Source organism: Schistocerca gregaria, chromosome 3 (assembly GCF_023897955.1).
Source record: "Schistocerca gregaria isolate iqSchGreg1 chromosome 3, iqSchGreg1.2, whole genome shotgun sequence".
Taxonomy (NCBI): Eukaryota; Metazoa; Arthropoda; class Insecta; order Orthoptera; family Acrididae; genus Schistocerca; species Schistocerca gregaria.
The window spans coordinates 412,062,505-412,080,082 of NC_064922.1; the positions used below are offsets into that span (position 1 = coordinate 412,062,505).

Sequence of the window (17,578 nt, forward strand, 5' to 3'; positions counted from 1 at the left end):
CGCTGTTCGGGAGTGGAATGGTGAAGAGATAGTATGATAGTGAGTGGATTAAACCTCTGCCAAGCACTTAAATGTGAATTGCAGAGTAGTCATGTAGATGTAGATGTAATGGATTTAAGTTGAGTATCAAACTAACTACGTCCGCTTTCTGAATTCTCATTCCTTGTCATGTTCCAGACCGCACGTCAGTATAGTTCCCTCCTCACGCCAGCCTGCGTGAGCTAAAACGCGTGCATTTTGGCCTCCACTCGTAACACAAAAATTTCAATTAACACCATACTGAAAGCTGTGCAGCTACGCAGAATTTGTGGCGTCCTGTGTGAACTGTATCTCACTATGCCACTTTAGAAAGCTGGGTAAGTTGCACGTGTGAACCGCGTGTACCGCACATCGAGACGGGCGAGGGGGTGGCTGCGACGGTGCGACTCGATTCGGCGTGGCGAGCAAAATTTAGGCAGCGGCGGGGATCGAACCCGGGACCGAAGACGTTTTGATTATGAATCAAAGACGCTACCCCCTTTTTTTTATCTCCTTTGGTTCGCTTGGGTCCGTTTCATTTGCTCGGGGCGGACGTCGTAAGACATCCGGTAAAGTTCGTTGTTGATGGATGAACTCAGTTTTTTTATTACAGAGGGAAGCTAACCCTCTGACCGAACACGCTGAGCTACCGTGCCGGCATACCCCTAGACCACGGGTGGAAGACATGTGGTAGTGGTTCAAAAGCGCAAAATGAGGGAAATGATGCTCATATGAAAGGGAAAGCAGAAAGGTGGAAGCAATATATAGAGGGTCTATACAAGGGCGATATACTTGAGGACAATATTATGGAAATGGAAGAGGATGTAGATGAAGATGAAATGGGAGATACGATACTGCGTGAAGAGTTTGACAGAGCACTGAAAGACCTGAGTCGAAACAAGGCCCCCAGAATAGACAACATTCCATTGGAACTACTGACGGCCTTGGGAGAGCCAGTCCTGACAAAACTCTACCATCTGGTGAGCAAGATGTATGAGACAGGCGAAATACCCTCAGACTTCAAGAAGAATATAATAATTCCAATCCCAAAGAAAGCAGGTGTTGACAGATGTGAAAATAACCGAACTATCAGTTTAATAAGTCACAGCTGCAAAATACTAACGCGAGTTCTTTACAGACGAATGGAAAAACTAGTAGAAGCCGACCTCGGGGAAGATCAGTTTGGATTCCGTAGAAATGTTGGAACACGTGAGGCAATACTGACCCTACGACTTATCTTAGAAGCTAGATTAATGAAGGGCAAACCTATGTTTCTAGCGTTTGTAGACTTAGAGAAAGCTTTTCACAATGTTGACTGGAATACTCTCTTTCAAATTCTGAAGGTGGCAGGGGTAAAATACAGGGAGCGAAAGGCTATTTACAATTTGTACAGAAACCAGATGGCAGTTATAAGAGTCGAGGGACATGAAAGGGAAGCAGTGGTGGGGAAGGGAGTGAGACAGGGTTGTAGCCTCTCTCCGATGTTATTCAAGCTGTATATTGAGTAAGCAATAAAGGAAGCAAAAGAAAATTTCGGAATAGGTATTAAAGTCCATGGAGAAGAAATAAAAACTTTGAGGTTCGCCGATGACATCGTAATTCTGTCAGAGACAGCAAAGGACTTGGAAGAGCAGTTGAACGGAATGGATAGTGCCTTGAAAGCAGGATATAAGATGAACATCAACAAAAGCAAAAGGATAATGGAATTTAGTCGAATTAAGTCGGGTGATGCTGAGGGAATTAGATTAGGAAGTGAGACACTTAAAGTAGTAAAGGAGTTTTGTTATTTAGGGAGCAAAATAACTGATGATGGTCGAAGTAGAGAGGATATAAAATGTAGACTGGCAATGGCAAGAAAAGCGTTTCTGAAGAAGAGAAGTTTGTTAACATCGAGTATAGATTTAAGTGTCAGGAAGTCATTTCTGAAAGTATTTGTATGGAGTGTAGCCATGTATGGAAGTGAATCATGGACGATAAATAGTTTGGACAAGAAGAGAATAGAAGCTTTCGAAATGTGGTGCTATAGAAGAATGCTGAAGATTAGATGGGTAGATCACATAACTAATGAGGAAGTATTGAATCGGATTGTGGAGAAGAGAAGTTTGTGGCACAACTTGACCAGAAGATGGGATCGGTTGGTAGAACATGTTCTGAGGCATCAAGGGATCACCAATTTAGTATTGGAGGGCAGTGTGAAGGGTAAAAATCGTAGAGGGAGACCAAGTGATGACTACACTAAGCAGATTCAGAAGGATGTGGGTTGCAGTAGGTACTGGGAGATGAAGAAGCTTGCACAGGATAGAGTAGCATGGAGAGCTGCATCAAACCAGTTTCAGGACTGAAGACCACAACAACAACAACATGAAACTTTTAGTGGCAGGAAAATGTTTAACTAAGGGAACAGGGTTTACGACGGCATTAATAGAAAATAACGTAAATGTCGGGAAATGGTAAAATCTGGGTATGTAAAAATTGGATTTACTGTAACTGTAATGTTAGCTTTCCTGTATTTGTAACATTGTCCAGGCACTAAAAGTGCACTGTGGAAACCAATAGGAAAAAATGATGAGCAGATAACAACGCCCTCAAAATTTCCTAAACTACATATATAGGGAAAAATGTTTTGTCCTGCTGACACGAAAACTTGACGGTGCTCCTGGTTTTTAACCCTTGTTGCTCCATTGCTAACGCACAGTGGTTAGGTAGGAGATTACAGTTTTGTTTAGTTTTCACCGTGGCTGCCGTGGTTTCCTTGGTCAGAAGTCACTCGAATGTGCGTGTACCTACACCATTAGTGCTTCTTTCTCGCTAGCGGGCTCTGAGACCGCACCTGGGACTTGGCGTTATAGATTCAGTAGCCAGGTCTTTGTCTTCTGACTCTGAGCATACTGTTTTAAAATTGTTTGAGGACAGTTTGGGAAGTTACGTTGGATTCGATAGAGGCAACGAAATTGAACGTGAGCGTAATTTAGAATAGGAGCAGTGCAAAAATGAAGATGAATTTGTTTTGCCACCTGTGAATTCCTTTAAAGAAACAGGTGATCAGGGTAATGAAGACATAGGTGTAGATTCTGAATCTTTAGCTAAAGATTCTGCTGCAAATATATTTAGTTAAACAAATATATCTGGTCGTCGAAGCCTCTTCCAGCAATGGCCAGTGATGTTATTTTTCCGCATGTTGGACATAAGTGAGATGAATGCGTTTGCCCTTCATAATTTCTACAGAGACGATGCTCAGATGAGCCACTTTAATTTTTTTGAAGTAACTTAAAAATTCATTGGCGACATCGCAGATAACAAGCGGTTCAACAACAGTCACATACCAAGTGAACTTCGCCTATCCATTACCCGTGTTTTGGGTGTAGCAGAACCAAGAGTAAAAGTCGTTGTAGAAAAACTGGACAAACGCAAACCATGCTCCACCTGTGACCCAAAAAAGAAGAGAAGGGCGCCTTCTGTTTCTTATTGTTGCAAGTCGCCAGTCTAACTTGATTGCTCTACAAAAAATTCCAGCGAATGCAAAGAAAACTCTGAGTAGCAAACTAAAAACCTGAGAAGTACTGCCGTTAAGTTGCCTTTTTTTTAATTTTTCGTGGGAGGCTTTTTATGCTTTTATTCCTACATGAGTGATAAACAATAAAATATAGCAAAAAGGTAAATTCAGAGTGGGATGTATTTGACTGTTCATAGCATTAACTTTATCATGAAATGTTATGTTCATTTTGTTTAAATGCATTCATTTTGTGAAAATAAATTTTAAAATTTATCTGGATACATTTTTTGTTTGGTGTTAATGTAACCTTTCACATAAAAAATTGAACTGCTTCGCAGAAATTGCTGAATGCAATTTTTATGGCTATTTAAACATAGCGGTCTGTCAGATCGCACCAGGGACAGAATGTGATAAAAAGATAACTTGGGAAGCTAAGGCTGAAATACCCATGTTGACGTATAAATGTACAATTTATATCCAAACACAGAGGCTCTTTAACAGCAGTGGCAGTGAGTATTTTGTAATGAGAATGTGCAAGACAAGAACGTTTCAAAAAAGTAATTTTTAGTACGTCACATACTAGAGTCCAAAAGCGTGTAATACGTATTATTTGTGGAGTAAACTCACGGACGTCTTGTAGAAACCTCTTCAAAGAACTGGGTATACTAACTACTGCCTCTCAGTATATTTACTCCTTAATGAAATTTGTCCTAAATAATATATCTCTTTTTCCAACAAACAGCTCAGTTCATACTTACAATACCAGGAACAGAAATGATCTGCACAAGGACTTAAAAGCACTTACTTTAGTTCAAAAAGGGATCCACTACTCAGGAACACTCATCTTCCATAATTTGCAGCAAACATAAAAAATTTAGTTATAAATAAAGATCAGTTTAAAAGGAGCATGAAAGACTTACTAGTGGCCAACTCCTTCTACCCCATTGACGAATTTTTTTATAGAAACAAATGTTGTGTTGTATATATTTATACTATTAGTACTGTTATTTCAGCTTAAAAAAATAAAAAAGGTGACATGTTCCACATCCACGAGGATCTCCTCAACACGGATCTATGGACGAAAAGCTAATCTAATCTAATCTAATCTAATAAATTTTTGTGTCTCCTGGAACATATAGTTAAAAGTTGTAAATAAGGCATTTTACGTTTACTCATATACTGGTACGTACAGTGTTACAACGGTAAATTTTATTCTGTCTTTAGTAATAAGCATTTCAGTCTCTATGCTACAAGCTGCTAAACGTTTTAATATCTGAGTTAAACAATGGAAAATCCAGGATGGAACGTAACAATATTATGAAAAGGGAAGTTGCTCCTCACCATACTGCCGAGATGCTGAGTCGCAGATAAACACAACAAAAAGACTGTACAAAAAAAGCTTTCGGCCATTACGACCTTTGTCAACAGTAGCTGACAGACAAACACACACGCGACCGTAAACTCATACACGTCTGCGGCTCAGCATCTCCGCTGTAAGGTGAGTAGCAACTTTCCTTTTCATAATACTGTTACATAGTAACTGAGTTACTTATACCGGGAGAATCAGTATTTTTTCTACATTAAGAGCGAATGTGTGATGTTCTGTGACGTGAACATGTCAAGCCTTTGGACCCCCGTTTTTATGAGATTTGTCGTAACAAAATTATACCGTAATAATGGATTCATCTGATTTTTCGTGGTAGATCAATTTCATTCTTTAGTGTGAAAAGGACAAAAATCAGTGGAACTAACATCTGTTCGAACGTCCGTAGATAAACGCAAGCCAAAATCTTATCCTTGAGGTTTTAAAGGAGTCGCACAAGAAAGGAACTGACATATAGACGGGAAAATATATTAGATATTTCTTTATAAGCAGGGTACAGCTGTGCTTGTATTTTTAAAGATGAACAACATACGAATAGAGATGTCTGGTCGTGTTATTCGCCAACAATATTTCTGACCGCCGGCCTTTGTGACAGAGCGGTTCTAGGCGCGTCAGTCTGGAATCGCGCGAGACCGCTACGGTCGCAGGTTCGAAACCTGCCTCGGGCATGGATGTGTGTGATGTCCTTAGGTTAGTTAGATTTAAGTAGTTCTAAGTTCTAGGGGACGTGACCTCAGATGCTAAGTCCCATAGTGCTCAGAGCCAATATTTCTGACCTGATGTTCACCAACAATCATTATCGGCCGCGGAGTTCACAAGATCCAGAATAGATTATATAACATGCATACGATGCTGTTTATCCTTTAAAATACAAGTACAGCTCTACATTGCTTAAATAGAAATATGTGGCACATCTGCTCGTCTATTGTGAGAGTTCTTTTGTTGTGCGACTTTCTTAACACTCCGGCGCTCGCGCGGGTGACACTCGTCATTCACGTGACTTTCCCGCTCAATTTTGTGTGACGGGGTAGGATTGAGATCTTGCCATTTTCAGTACCTTTCTGTTAACTCTCCAGCAGTTAGCTCCAATCATTGTTGGCTTTGAGTTACGAAAGATACATTGTTTATGAAACATTATTATAGTCTGGAGAACACCAGTTACCCGCGCGAGCTCTGCTGCCACAATCTGAAACAAAGTAAGTTGTGTTACTTTATTGCTTTCCTAGATTCCATCGATCTTTCATGTGCGTAAATTGGTCTTATTGAAACTGACTGCAGTTACCTTCCGTGTTAGCTAGTATTCTCTTTATTTTTAAATTGTGGAAGAAATGTCAAAAGCAAAAAAACCTCGGACAGTAGAGATCCTAATGTATGGTTCTAATGGTTCAATGAGCTAAGTGATGAAAATGCTCACAGTGATAGCGTTGACTCAAAGACTGAGGACTGTGTTCATGAATGCGGTCAGAGCAAGAAGTGCCAGAGAATGATGAATATGTGTCACAGGAAGAAGTAACTCAAGAGGATGCATTTCTTTTAGGGAGGAAAAATAAATATCCCACCATTGTTAGATGCAGATGATGTAATATTATTACGCAATTGCCTGGACCAAAAACTCAAGCTCGGATAAAAAAAGACAGAAATATAAATTCTGAATTTGTTCTTGAATGAAAACATAATAAACATTATAGCAACATGCACTAATAAGTATATCCACCAGTGAAGTTCGTGGTGACTTCTCTAGGGAAAGGGATGCTAAAGAAACAGATGCGGTAGGTATTAGAGCTTTCATTGGTTTGTTATATCTGTGTGGATCTTTGAGATGTTCTAGGAAGAGTATATCGAAATTGTAGGATAACTCGAAGGGAAACGGAATTGAATCATGTTATTTATGCATAAGTGAAAACCGATTCAGGTTTCTGTTGAGATGTCTGAGGTTTGATAATATCCGTGATAGAGGTGTTCGCAGAGAGACTGACAAGTTGACTCCTATCAGAGAGGTACTTGTACTATTCACGAACAATTGCCAATTTTATTTTATTCTTTTTTTTTCACCTAGTGAATATCGTACTGTTGGCGAGCACCTTTGACATTTAGAGCAAACTGCCCATTCCATTCAGGCAATATATCCCTAGCAAACCAGCAAAGTATGGGTTAAAAGTGTAGTATGGGTTAAAAGTGTTTGCTTTGGTTGATGGAAAAACAGCTTACACTTTGAATTTAGGACCGTACGTCGGTAAGCAACAAGAGGGACCATGTAATGCCAGTAATTCAGCTGAAGATATTGTTCTTCGAATGGTCGAACTGTGTACTAATATTAGATATATTATATTTAGACTGAATAAAGAATCATAAAATCAGTCATAAAGACCGTTCAAAGTATACAAATACACTGCTTGATTTGTGGATGACACCTGTCATCCGCGTGAGTGACAAGGTCACAGGAGTTTTCGCGCAAGTAACGGAGGGTTAAAACATGAATGATTAGATATTGAAATGGTAAGAATTATCCCATTCCAAACACAATGTCCTATTTCCACTATCTAATACATGTTATACTATATATTACTAATTATATGAGAAAACTGTCAAGCCGTTTATACTACTAAAATGGTAAGCAGCATTAAGGTGTTTCCGTGGTGTAGTGGTTATCACATCCGCCTAACACGCGGAAGGTCCCCGGTTCGATCCCGGGCGGAAACAATTTTTTTTCTTTTTCTTCCAAATTCATCATCTTATATCCAATTCTCTGATTTGCTGCATTGAGAATGATGATTGCGTCATATAATCAAAGATCGTAAAGACATATAATCATGTTTCAGGCAAAGTCTTCTTTTTTTTCTTCAGAGATTTTGTATGTTTCAAATTAGTCTTTGTTTTTCCAAGGATTTTTGTTTGTTAGTTTTACCGGACTTGTGTTTGGGTAGTGTAAGTAGTATCACATTCCAAATTCTTGTGTTCATTTGCACATCGTAATGAACTTTAAAATTACGCTGCATTGAAAAGTAAAGAACATGTGCAGTTCTAACATGTGGGGAGCTGTCATTTAGAATAAATTCTAAATTTTAGTTAGTGAACATCGTTACAGCGATCTTGTCCCTTGTCTTGACCAGAAAACAGTTGTGTATTGTTTATGAACAGATGTGGTGAAATGTCGCATGGACAATTGACATCAAGCTGTTAAGACAAATATATAAATATATTAGCGCATGTCGCTCACTTTATCGTCGCTGAATATCGCGTCCAAATTAGCGGGAGTGACTTTTACTCTGCAATGAGTATGCTGGCTGCTGTTGCCATCTACCGACGAGTTCGTGAGTTACGTAGTCGTTGTAAACACAAGGGATGTAATCTCAGTCGGCAGTTCACAAACTGCTGTGCACCAGTGTGTGTGAGCAGTTTGAAATCGTGTACAAATAACATAATCAGATTACACTTTAGCATTATCTAAGAGCTCTTGTTTTATTCATATCGGTCATTGATTTTGTTCGTCGATGGCCAGTGGTCATATCTGAAGCTATCATTCTCTTTTAGAGGAGAACGCAAACATTAATCATACCACATGAGCGGCAGCTCTGCTGTTAGGACTTAATAAGTGGTCTCGTGCATTTAGTAGGAAGTGACAACTTTAAAAATTACTGTAGTAGACAATGTGCTCGACTGATAGTGCGTCTCTCATAAGTTGTCAGTCTAATAATTCGGCGGAATTGTGGCACGCCTATAAGGACATGGTTTCTGATTTAATTCCGAGTTCACTTTTGCTTGCCATATCTTCAGGCATTTCAGGATTTGAGTATCATCCATGGGTTTTCTCACTGATCGGATCAACGTTTATTGGACTTAGTGGAATATTTCCTCTTCTTGTGATCCCTATCGAAGAAGGAGCCAACATAAAATCAGAAGGTATGTCAACTGCAAATTTTTCACTTGATTTGCTTGCCTGGAAAATTATAGCATATATATTTTGTTAAATTCTGATTTGTTTTGTTGTTTTCTTATAGTTGTATATCCCCTATCATTGTTGTTTACGTTCTGTTGTTTACGTGTATTTAATTCTCCCAGATTAATTGTATAGTAACGATTACCATTTACCTGCCTGTATTTTCTGTTTTCTCCAGTTAATTCAGTTTCTCGTGGGAGGTTTTTAATTGCATTTTTGTGAGCCTACAGTTATTTGCATTTAAGACGACGCTGTTAAACAAAAACTTAGTAACTACTTGTTTTGTAAATAAAACTGCCTATTCCTGCAGCAGAAAAACACAGTTTTATTTACAAAACAAGAATTTATGTATTTGCTGCGGAGGATGACCACACAAACAAACTAGCTACATACCTCATTGGCTGTGATGCACGATTATCTTATTATCCGTTACATCATGCTGTTGTGCAGAATTGCATGTATTTCTCCGTCATTGTAATTGTGAGTAGTAGCAGCTAAAATTGAACATCCCACTGCATCCTAGTTCTCATTTTTTTGACACCAGTATAAATTTTCGTTAGATGAATATTTTATGTGCTGTATTCAAAGTTTCTCTTCATCCCACAGCTACAGGGTGCTTCCTTTTGATCTGTTTAGTGTGTTGTGTTCTTAGGGCAGAGTTTGCTACTATTATAGCCCTCAGGTTGTAGATTTACTTTAGTTGAGTAGCTTATATTGTGTTTCATTTTTCCCCATGCAAGACTGGATATATTAAAACCTTTGCAAGACTGTATATCTATGTTAATATAATGGATAATGTGTGATCCATGGTCCAAAGAGGAGATGATGTCCAATTTAGTAATTTAAACCAGGTACAAAGTGAGATTTTGATTTCACATGCAGAAGTTTCATTAACATAGTTCAGTAAATTTTGTCAAAAGCAAATAACTTACACCTGTCTTGGGGACTACAGAGAAATTAATGAACATTACAAAATATTTGATCAGTTGAATAACAAACAACTGCATAACAGTTCTCATTTCATAAGAGTACTTAAGCTTAGCCACACAGTTTTCAAAAATATGTCAAAAGTTGCAACAAATATGGTCTGCTGCCTGTCCGCTGACTTGTCACATTTTAAGGATAATGTAGTTTCCTTTAGAATTATTTTAACAACAATGTATAGTTTTCAGTGTATTCTCAAGAAAGTGAAAACGGTTTTTCATTTTTGGTATGTTACAGTTGACACTCAAAACACTAAGACATTAAGAATGTGGAATGTTTGAAGAAGATTAAATTATGAGATAAATTAACTGTATTTTTGATGGCATATTTAAATAAGATTAAATTATGAGATATAACACACACTGTGTGTGTGTCTGTGTGTTTTTTATCTTTTCAAACTAATCATTTGTAACTTGTGTAGTCCAAATAACACAGTGGAAGTGAGCAGTGTTCTTAGTGATTTTGTGTTCTTTGTTTTATTATTTGCCTAAGTTGACAAGTGTGAGGTTATAGTAGCCTGTAAAGTGTCAGCTTATTTCATTTTCTTAAGGAACTTGTATTTGGTGAATAGCTTTCTATCTTATGTCAATGCACCTGCTTGTGAAGGTCAGCAGCATATATAATATCAAGGCAATGGCCTTGAGCTGCTGTGTAGCAGCAGTTGTTAAGTGAACCATTGCAGAATATTGTTTCATTGTTGCAGTTATAATAGGTCTAAAGAGTATTTTTGTGTAAAAAAAACAACCGTCTTGGTTCAACATTTGTGTTGCGGGTCTGATACTGTTGATGCACACGACATTGGGTTATCCAGTGTGCATGTATGTACTCAGAGTGCACATCTTTCATGCTTTGACAAAGTTTTGAATGGTTTCCATTTTTTTATAATTATTATTATTCTGCATGTTAAGACCACATGATTATAGAGTTTTTATAATGACAGTAACTTAGTGCAAGTGATGTTTGAAATTTGACAAAACTTGTCAGGCAAATAAGATACGAAGAACTTAAAAAAAATTGCATGAGAACTTCTATTCAGTAGACTTTCCCCATGATTGAAATTTCATCAGTGACCCTAAGGCTTGTAACACATTAACTGACAGAGAAATGTCCTTATTTTGTAGCAGAAGCACATAGGCATGGTGAGATACAGGCCTACATGCTAATCTTTAGACAGAATATGTCTTCAGTATGTGGTTAGACAGAATACCAGGTTGCACCATTAGGAAGAGTAGTGGAAATAACAGATCTCACGGTCCACTTAAACCTCATCTGTGACGGTATCAGTATAACTAGCTGCCATTGTTTCCACAGAGGTTTTTGACTTATTGTGTGGAGAAGGATGTGAATTTAAGATCCTAGAGCTTGGTTCAAGAGGAGCAGGACTCCAAACCTAACTGGGCATCCAGACTTAGGTTTTTCATCGTTTACCTCAGAATTCGATGCAAATGCTGGGATGGTTCCTAAAAAAGGACTCGACTGATTTTCTCCCTTGTTCTGTTATTACATTGTCATTGATGAAGTGATGAGTACTAATTCCTTTTCTACTTATTACAGTCTTCACAGCAGCAAAGCATAACCTTTTAAAAATGTTTTACCACTTCATAGGAAACTTTCTAATGCTACCATTTGCACCATTGACTGCACTATTTAATAAAGCTCCCACAATTAAAATTTCAACCCTATGTTATTTCTGAGTAGTTAAAGCTGCAGTCGGTATATAAGCCAAGTTAGACATACCACTGACAACACACTAACAATTAGCAATGAAACATTAGTATTTGATTGCCCACACATTAGAAATACGGAAAAAAGTTTTCACTCAACGTTAATGGTTAAATGAAATATTTTTGTGCCTCAGAGAATGCGTATATTATTATCAGAATGTTGTGGTCTCCCAAGTAATGTGAAAGATACCCAAGCTGTGTACGGGCACTGATAACCTTATCATTTAGCAACCCAATCCACAAACTCACATATCTAAGTTGTGACACAGTTATTCTCATTTAATTAATTATTACAAAACATCTGTTTTGTTAATATGTATGGCCTTACGTCATGCTTAGCACACTCAGTGAAGGAAACTCAAGTATTTGATCTGATTCTTAGATTCAAAAATTTATGCTGCTTAACAAAGTGTGTTACCATAACTTTCATGTTATTGAAAACACACACACCTCATGCATACGGGACAGTCATCTCTGGCTGCTCGGAGCGGAGCTGCCGAAGATGACAGCCATGTGTGTGAGATTTGCATGCTTGTGTGAATGTGTGTGTTTTCTTTTCTCGAGAGATTTGGCCAAAAGCTGAATGATTTTTTTGTGCCTTTCTGGAACTGAAAATATCATCTTTACTGTGAGTAGCAGTATAGCCTTTTCCTAATATTGTTGATATTTCAATTTCTAGTTTCCATTGTTGGATTTCAGATTCGTTTGGGTTATGTTATGTGAGCAGAATAGTATTGTAAGATTGTTGGCAAAATTGCAATGTTTCTCATAAGGGGTGCAGTGCTATCCGAGTACTGTAGAATGTTAATCGTAGTAATTAGGTTCAGGTTCTGTTAGTTTCCCAGACTGGCGTGCCATTTATCATTGAGGACAGGACATTCAGTAATAACATGAATTAAAACAATTTTCCTTGTGTCAAATCATAGTACAGAGATGTTGTTAGTTATTGGTTTTGTAAAATATTAAACACTCTCAGTAAACAAGTTGAGGCAAAAGCTCATAACCACACAGGTTGCCACCTTCTTACTAAATGACAGGGCTGTATGACAAAGTACTACCACTCTCCATGATTAAGTGACTATGATGATGATGTCTTCAGATTGCAGACCAGTTAGATCCAGTTCTCTGTGCTAGTCTGTCCTGCACAGGCCTCTTAATCTCTGCATAACTACTGCAACATTGATTTGAACGTGCTTACTGTATTCATGTTTTGGTCTCCCTCTACAATTTTTAACCACCTTCTGTTTTCACTTCAATGCAAGGCTACACACCAGGCATATACCTCCTCCAGAAAAAAAATCTCCAACACTTAAATTGATATTTGATTTTAACAAACTCCTCAATTTCAGAAATGCTTTTATTGCTATTGCCAATATGCATTTTATATCCACTCCACCATCATCTGTTATTTTACTGCCCAAATAGCAAACCTTATCGATACTTTTGGCAAAACACTATCCATTCCCGTCAATAGCCCTTCCAAACACTTTACTGCCTCTGACAATATTTCAACATCATCAGCAAACCTCCAAGTTTTTATTTCGTCTCTTTGAAATTTAGTTTGCTTTCCTGTACTGCTTGCTCAGTGTACAGATTGAATAACTTTAATCTGTTTACTGTACAAGTTGTAAATAATTTTTCTCTTCATGTATTTGACCCCTGCTACCTTCAGCCAGTAAACATTGCAAAAGCTTTATCTAAATCTAAAAGTGCTATCAAGTTATGTTTGCTTTCCTTAAACCTATCTTCTAGGATAAGTTGTAGAGTCAGTATGATATTGCATGTTTCTGCATTTCCCTGGAACCCAAATTCATCTTTCTCAAGGTCATCTTCTATTACTTTCTCAATTCTTCACTAAATAATACATCTCAGTATGTTTCAGCCACGACTGATTGCTCTGATAATTTGCTAATATTCACACTATCAACATCCATCTTTTATTGGAATTGGAATTATTAGCCGGCCGCTGTGGTCACGCGGTTCTAGGCGCCCAGTCCGGAACCGTGCAACTGCTACAGTCGCAGGTTCGAATCCTGCCTCGGGCATGGATGTGTGTGATGTCCTTAGGTTAGTTAGGTTTAAGTAGTTCTAAGTTCTAGGGGACTAATGACCACAGCAGTTGAGTCCCATAGTGCTCAAAGCCATTTGATTTGGAATTATTATATTTTTCCAAAAATCTGAGGATGTTTTGCCTGTCTCATATATGTTACATACCATGGACCTTGCTTTTATGTAGGCATTTCAGTGCTATGACAAATTACTCCTGCATATTGTACCTCTCATCTCTCTTCGCTTACTTCCTCTTCTCTTTCCATATCATTGTCCTCTAGTTGGTTTTTACCTGCATAGCCCTTCTAGATATATTCTTTCCATCTTTCAGCTGCTCATTTTTCACCTCATACTGCCTTGCATCTAAGCTCTTGATATCCATGCATCTGCTTCTCCTTTCTCCATAAAGCCTCATTAATTTTTGTATAGGGGGCATACATTTTTCCCCCAGTTACGCATGCTTCTACAGCCTTGGATTTGTCCTCTAGCCGTCCCTACTTAGTCATTTTGCACTTCTGTCAATGTCATTTTTAGACCTTTGTATTCCCTTTTTCTTGCTTCATTTGCTGCTTTCATTTGTATTTTCTGGTTTCATCAGTTAAATTCAGTATATCAGGTGTTATCCAGGGATTTCTACAAGGCCATGTCTTTTTACCTATGTAATTGTCTGCTACCTTCTCTGAGCTACCCATTTGTTTTCTATTGTTTTACTTTCCCAGGTTTCAGTCTTGACATTGCCAGGTGCTCTCTCTGAATGTCTCTACAACCTCTAGTTTGTTTAATTTATGCAGGCTCCATCTCTTAAGTTTCCTACCTTTTTACAGTGTCTTTAGTATCTTAGTTTCAATCTGCAGTTCATTCTCTCTCTCTCTCTCTCTCTCTCTCTCTCTCTCTCTCTGTGTGTGTGTGTGTGTGTGTGTGTGTGTGTGTGTGTGTGTGTGTGTGTGTGTGTGTGTGTGTGTCACTGAAACAGCAAGCCTCAGGAGTATTACCACTGTGAGATTTATAACGTCCTAGCTCCAGTTGATGTGGGTTTATGGGCCAAAAAATTTCCCAGCTGCTGGTATATAGGTTGGGGTGTGAGAGGTATGTTGCTTGGGAGTAATAATGGCCTGTCTTATTGATCTGCTTTGAAGTGCAGCTTGGGTGCCAAGTGGTTGTCGAGCCCCTGACATGTAGGCTGCTCTACACGGTGGATGTGTTGTGTTGGAGTAGTATTGGCCTGCTTAATCCACTTGTTTTCATGGCGTCCTATGTTTCAGGGACAAAAAGAAAAACTGTTTTCAAGCTCCTGATGTGTAGGTTGCCAGATGTGACAGGCATTTTGTTTCAGTACTATTGACCTGTTTTGCAATTACTACATATGTTGATGAGCACGGCTGTGGGGAGATTGTTACAGATAGATGAGTGGATGTACAGAGGGGGTTGCAGACCAAGCTGAATACACACACACACAGAGAGAGAGAGAGAGAGAGAGAGAGAGAGAGAGAGAGAGAGAGAGAGAGAGAGAATGTGGACAAGAGACAGGTAGGTAGAGGTGAAACAATGTGGTGGACAGAGATTCGGAAGGAGGAAGAGGGGGACAGAAAGAGGGTGGAGATGGTGTATGCTATACACATTTCAAACTCACATGCGAGTAATAGCATGCAGAAAAGGCTGGTAACCAAAAAATTATAGGTAGAGTCCACATCTGCTCCTGGAGATGTCTTACAGTTTCAAATCTGATTTCAAAATCTGTCTTACCACTACACAATCGATCTGAAACCTTCTAGTGCCCCAGCTCTTTTCCACATATTTTCTTTCATGATTCTTAAACCAAGTGTTAATGAGTATAAAATTATGCTCTGTGCAAATTTCTACCAGGCTATTGCATCCGTCATTCTTTCCCAAAATCCATGTTCTCCTACTATTTGCCATTTTTGCCTTTTCTCTACTACATATTTTCCATTCACCAATCAGTTAAATTTTCAGCTCAGTTAACTGTCTATATAATTTTGTTTACGTCATCGTATATTCTTTCAGTCCCTTCATCTGTGCAACTAGTCAGCATATAAACTTGTAATTCTATGACAGGTGTTGGCTTTGTACCTACAATAACACTTTCACTATGTTGTTTGTATCAGCTTACCTGCAATCACATTTTCTGATTATTCATTAGGCGTACTCCTATGTTATTCCTGTTCGGTTCTGAGTTGAGATCCCTGTACTCTCCTGACCACAACTCCTGTACCTGCACTTCAGTAATTACCAATGTATCTAACTTTCATACGTGATTAAGGGATCTGACATTCCACATTCCATCCTATATAATGCCAGTTTTGTTTTGTTGATGAATATGAATGTGCAGGTATGAATTAGCAACTTCTCTAGAGGGCAGTAAATGAACTTGACATGTTACACGACGGTCCCCCTTCAGTAGTTGTAGCTTCACAAGTTATCTCTAGATGTGATACTCTAAACGGTTGTGGTAGTACATCCCCCATTATGTCATAGTATTTTTTGAAATTGCAAGGCACGAAATCGAAGTATGAAATATCCATTGAAGAGAAGTGCTACGTCAATCTTTGGTTAAACATCTTGACCTTATCTTTCTCATATAAGAAAAAAAATTTAACTTGGACTTCTTGTGCCTGTTAACTTCTGCACATAAATCAAGTGTCGCGTCACCAGTCATAATTATTAATTCCAGCAAAAACCTCATCATGTGTGGTAATATCCACAAAATGTTTGATAAACGTTTTTTTCTTTGTGGGATAGTTAAATTGCTGTTTATGCCTTTGCAGTCGTTCCATAGAATAGTCTTTAATGTTGACAACAGCAACTCTTGGCTGGCTATGTGGACTGATTTTTGCAGGCACCATAGGAAACTTTCGTGTATTTGATCGTCTGTACGCCTATCGACGCAGTTTATCTAGATGACAGCTGTAATCTCTGCTTCGAAAGTTTTGTACCTATTTGGTGAACTACGTAGGAGGATCATAACGCCTAAACTGCTGTCTAAAACTTCCACCAAACCACAACAGTATCTTCTGTGCCCTGAGTCCATTGATCAGTTGGTAGAGTACGCCATTATCTCGAACATCAACACCAAGTGAGTTGGTGCAGTGGTTAAGACACTGAGCTCAAAATCATGGAAGATAGCAACTCAGATCCCCGTGCAGTGAACCACTTTTTGGTTTTCGCGGGCAAATTCCGGAGCTTGTGCACTGTTCGACAGCATAATGACACTTGGAAAAAAAAATTCTGCCTGCTATTCCGTCGATAACTTAACATTTTTGATACTATGGCTGTGTACGAAATACAACTCTATTCTTTTAAAGACGAAAACAGCAATCTCCCACTGTTAATGTTATTTTTTTACACAAACAGCACCGTTACCGGTTTCGAACCATCAAATTCACCTTCAGAGTGTTGCTCTATTACATTTGTTGTTGCCTACGTCAGTTGGGGAATAAAACACCAACAGCTAATGTCAACAACACAAACTTAATGCAGACGTTAACGACACACTGATGATAAGCCTGTCGGATCGAAACCAGTAACGGCGCTATTTTGGTACATAAATAGCACTATTTAATGAGATAGAGCTGAGATACAGCGTTTTATTTGTGATAATAAAAGTACAGAAATATAGCATTAGGTTTTTAACTTGTAGAACCGTAGGGAAAAAAAGAAAAAAAAGCCACTTCTCGTATCTTTCAAAGTTTGTATCTTCAGGCGGAAGCACAGCTTGTTCAGAAACAGTCTGAAAAGCTTATAAGGATGTTGCAGGGGAGATCGTGCTGAGAAATAAATGCTTAGAAAAGATTCAATACGTTGCTCCCTTTCCGAGTAAATTAGCTTTTAAGTTAGTCAAGCAGTCCGTTGCGTCCGATACAAAAATTGGTCATGGGATGGTAGTAAAGCCCGAACCCTGGCGATAGGCTGAGCTGTCTATTGCGCCATCATCTATGCTATGAGAACAGCTGACACTAATTAACAGTATATCT

The 17,578-nt window shown here is 38.5% G+C and overlaps 1 protein-coding gene and 1 non-coding gene across 2 annotated transcripts in view; both read left to right on the forward strand.

Annotated features, from left to right (window-relative positions):
* Window positions 1–7,522: 7,522 nt before the first annotated feature.
* On the forward strand, window positions 7,523–7,595 carry Trnav-aac (transfer RNA valine (anticodon AAC)). Its single transcript has one exon. It is a non-coding gene; the product is annotated as a tRNA-Val (tRNA).
* Window positions 7,596–7,691: 96 nt separating this feature from the next.
* LOC126356281 (zinc transporter ZIP13 homolog) overlaps window positions 7,692–17,578 on the forward strand; it is a 212,868-nt gene continuing 202,981 nt past the window's right edge. Inside the window, exon 1 of the mRNA XM_050007151.1 lies at window positions 7,692–8,795. Within this exon, the coding sequence (XP_049863108.1) occupies window positions 8,543–8,795 (253 nt within the window). The 5' untranslated portion in view covers window positions 7,692–8,542. The remainder of the gene's footprint in view (window positions 8,796–17,578) is intronic.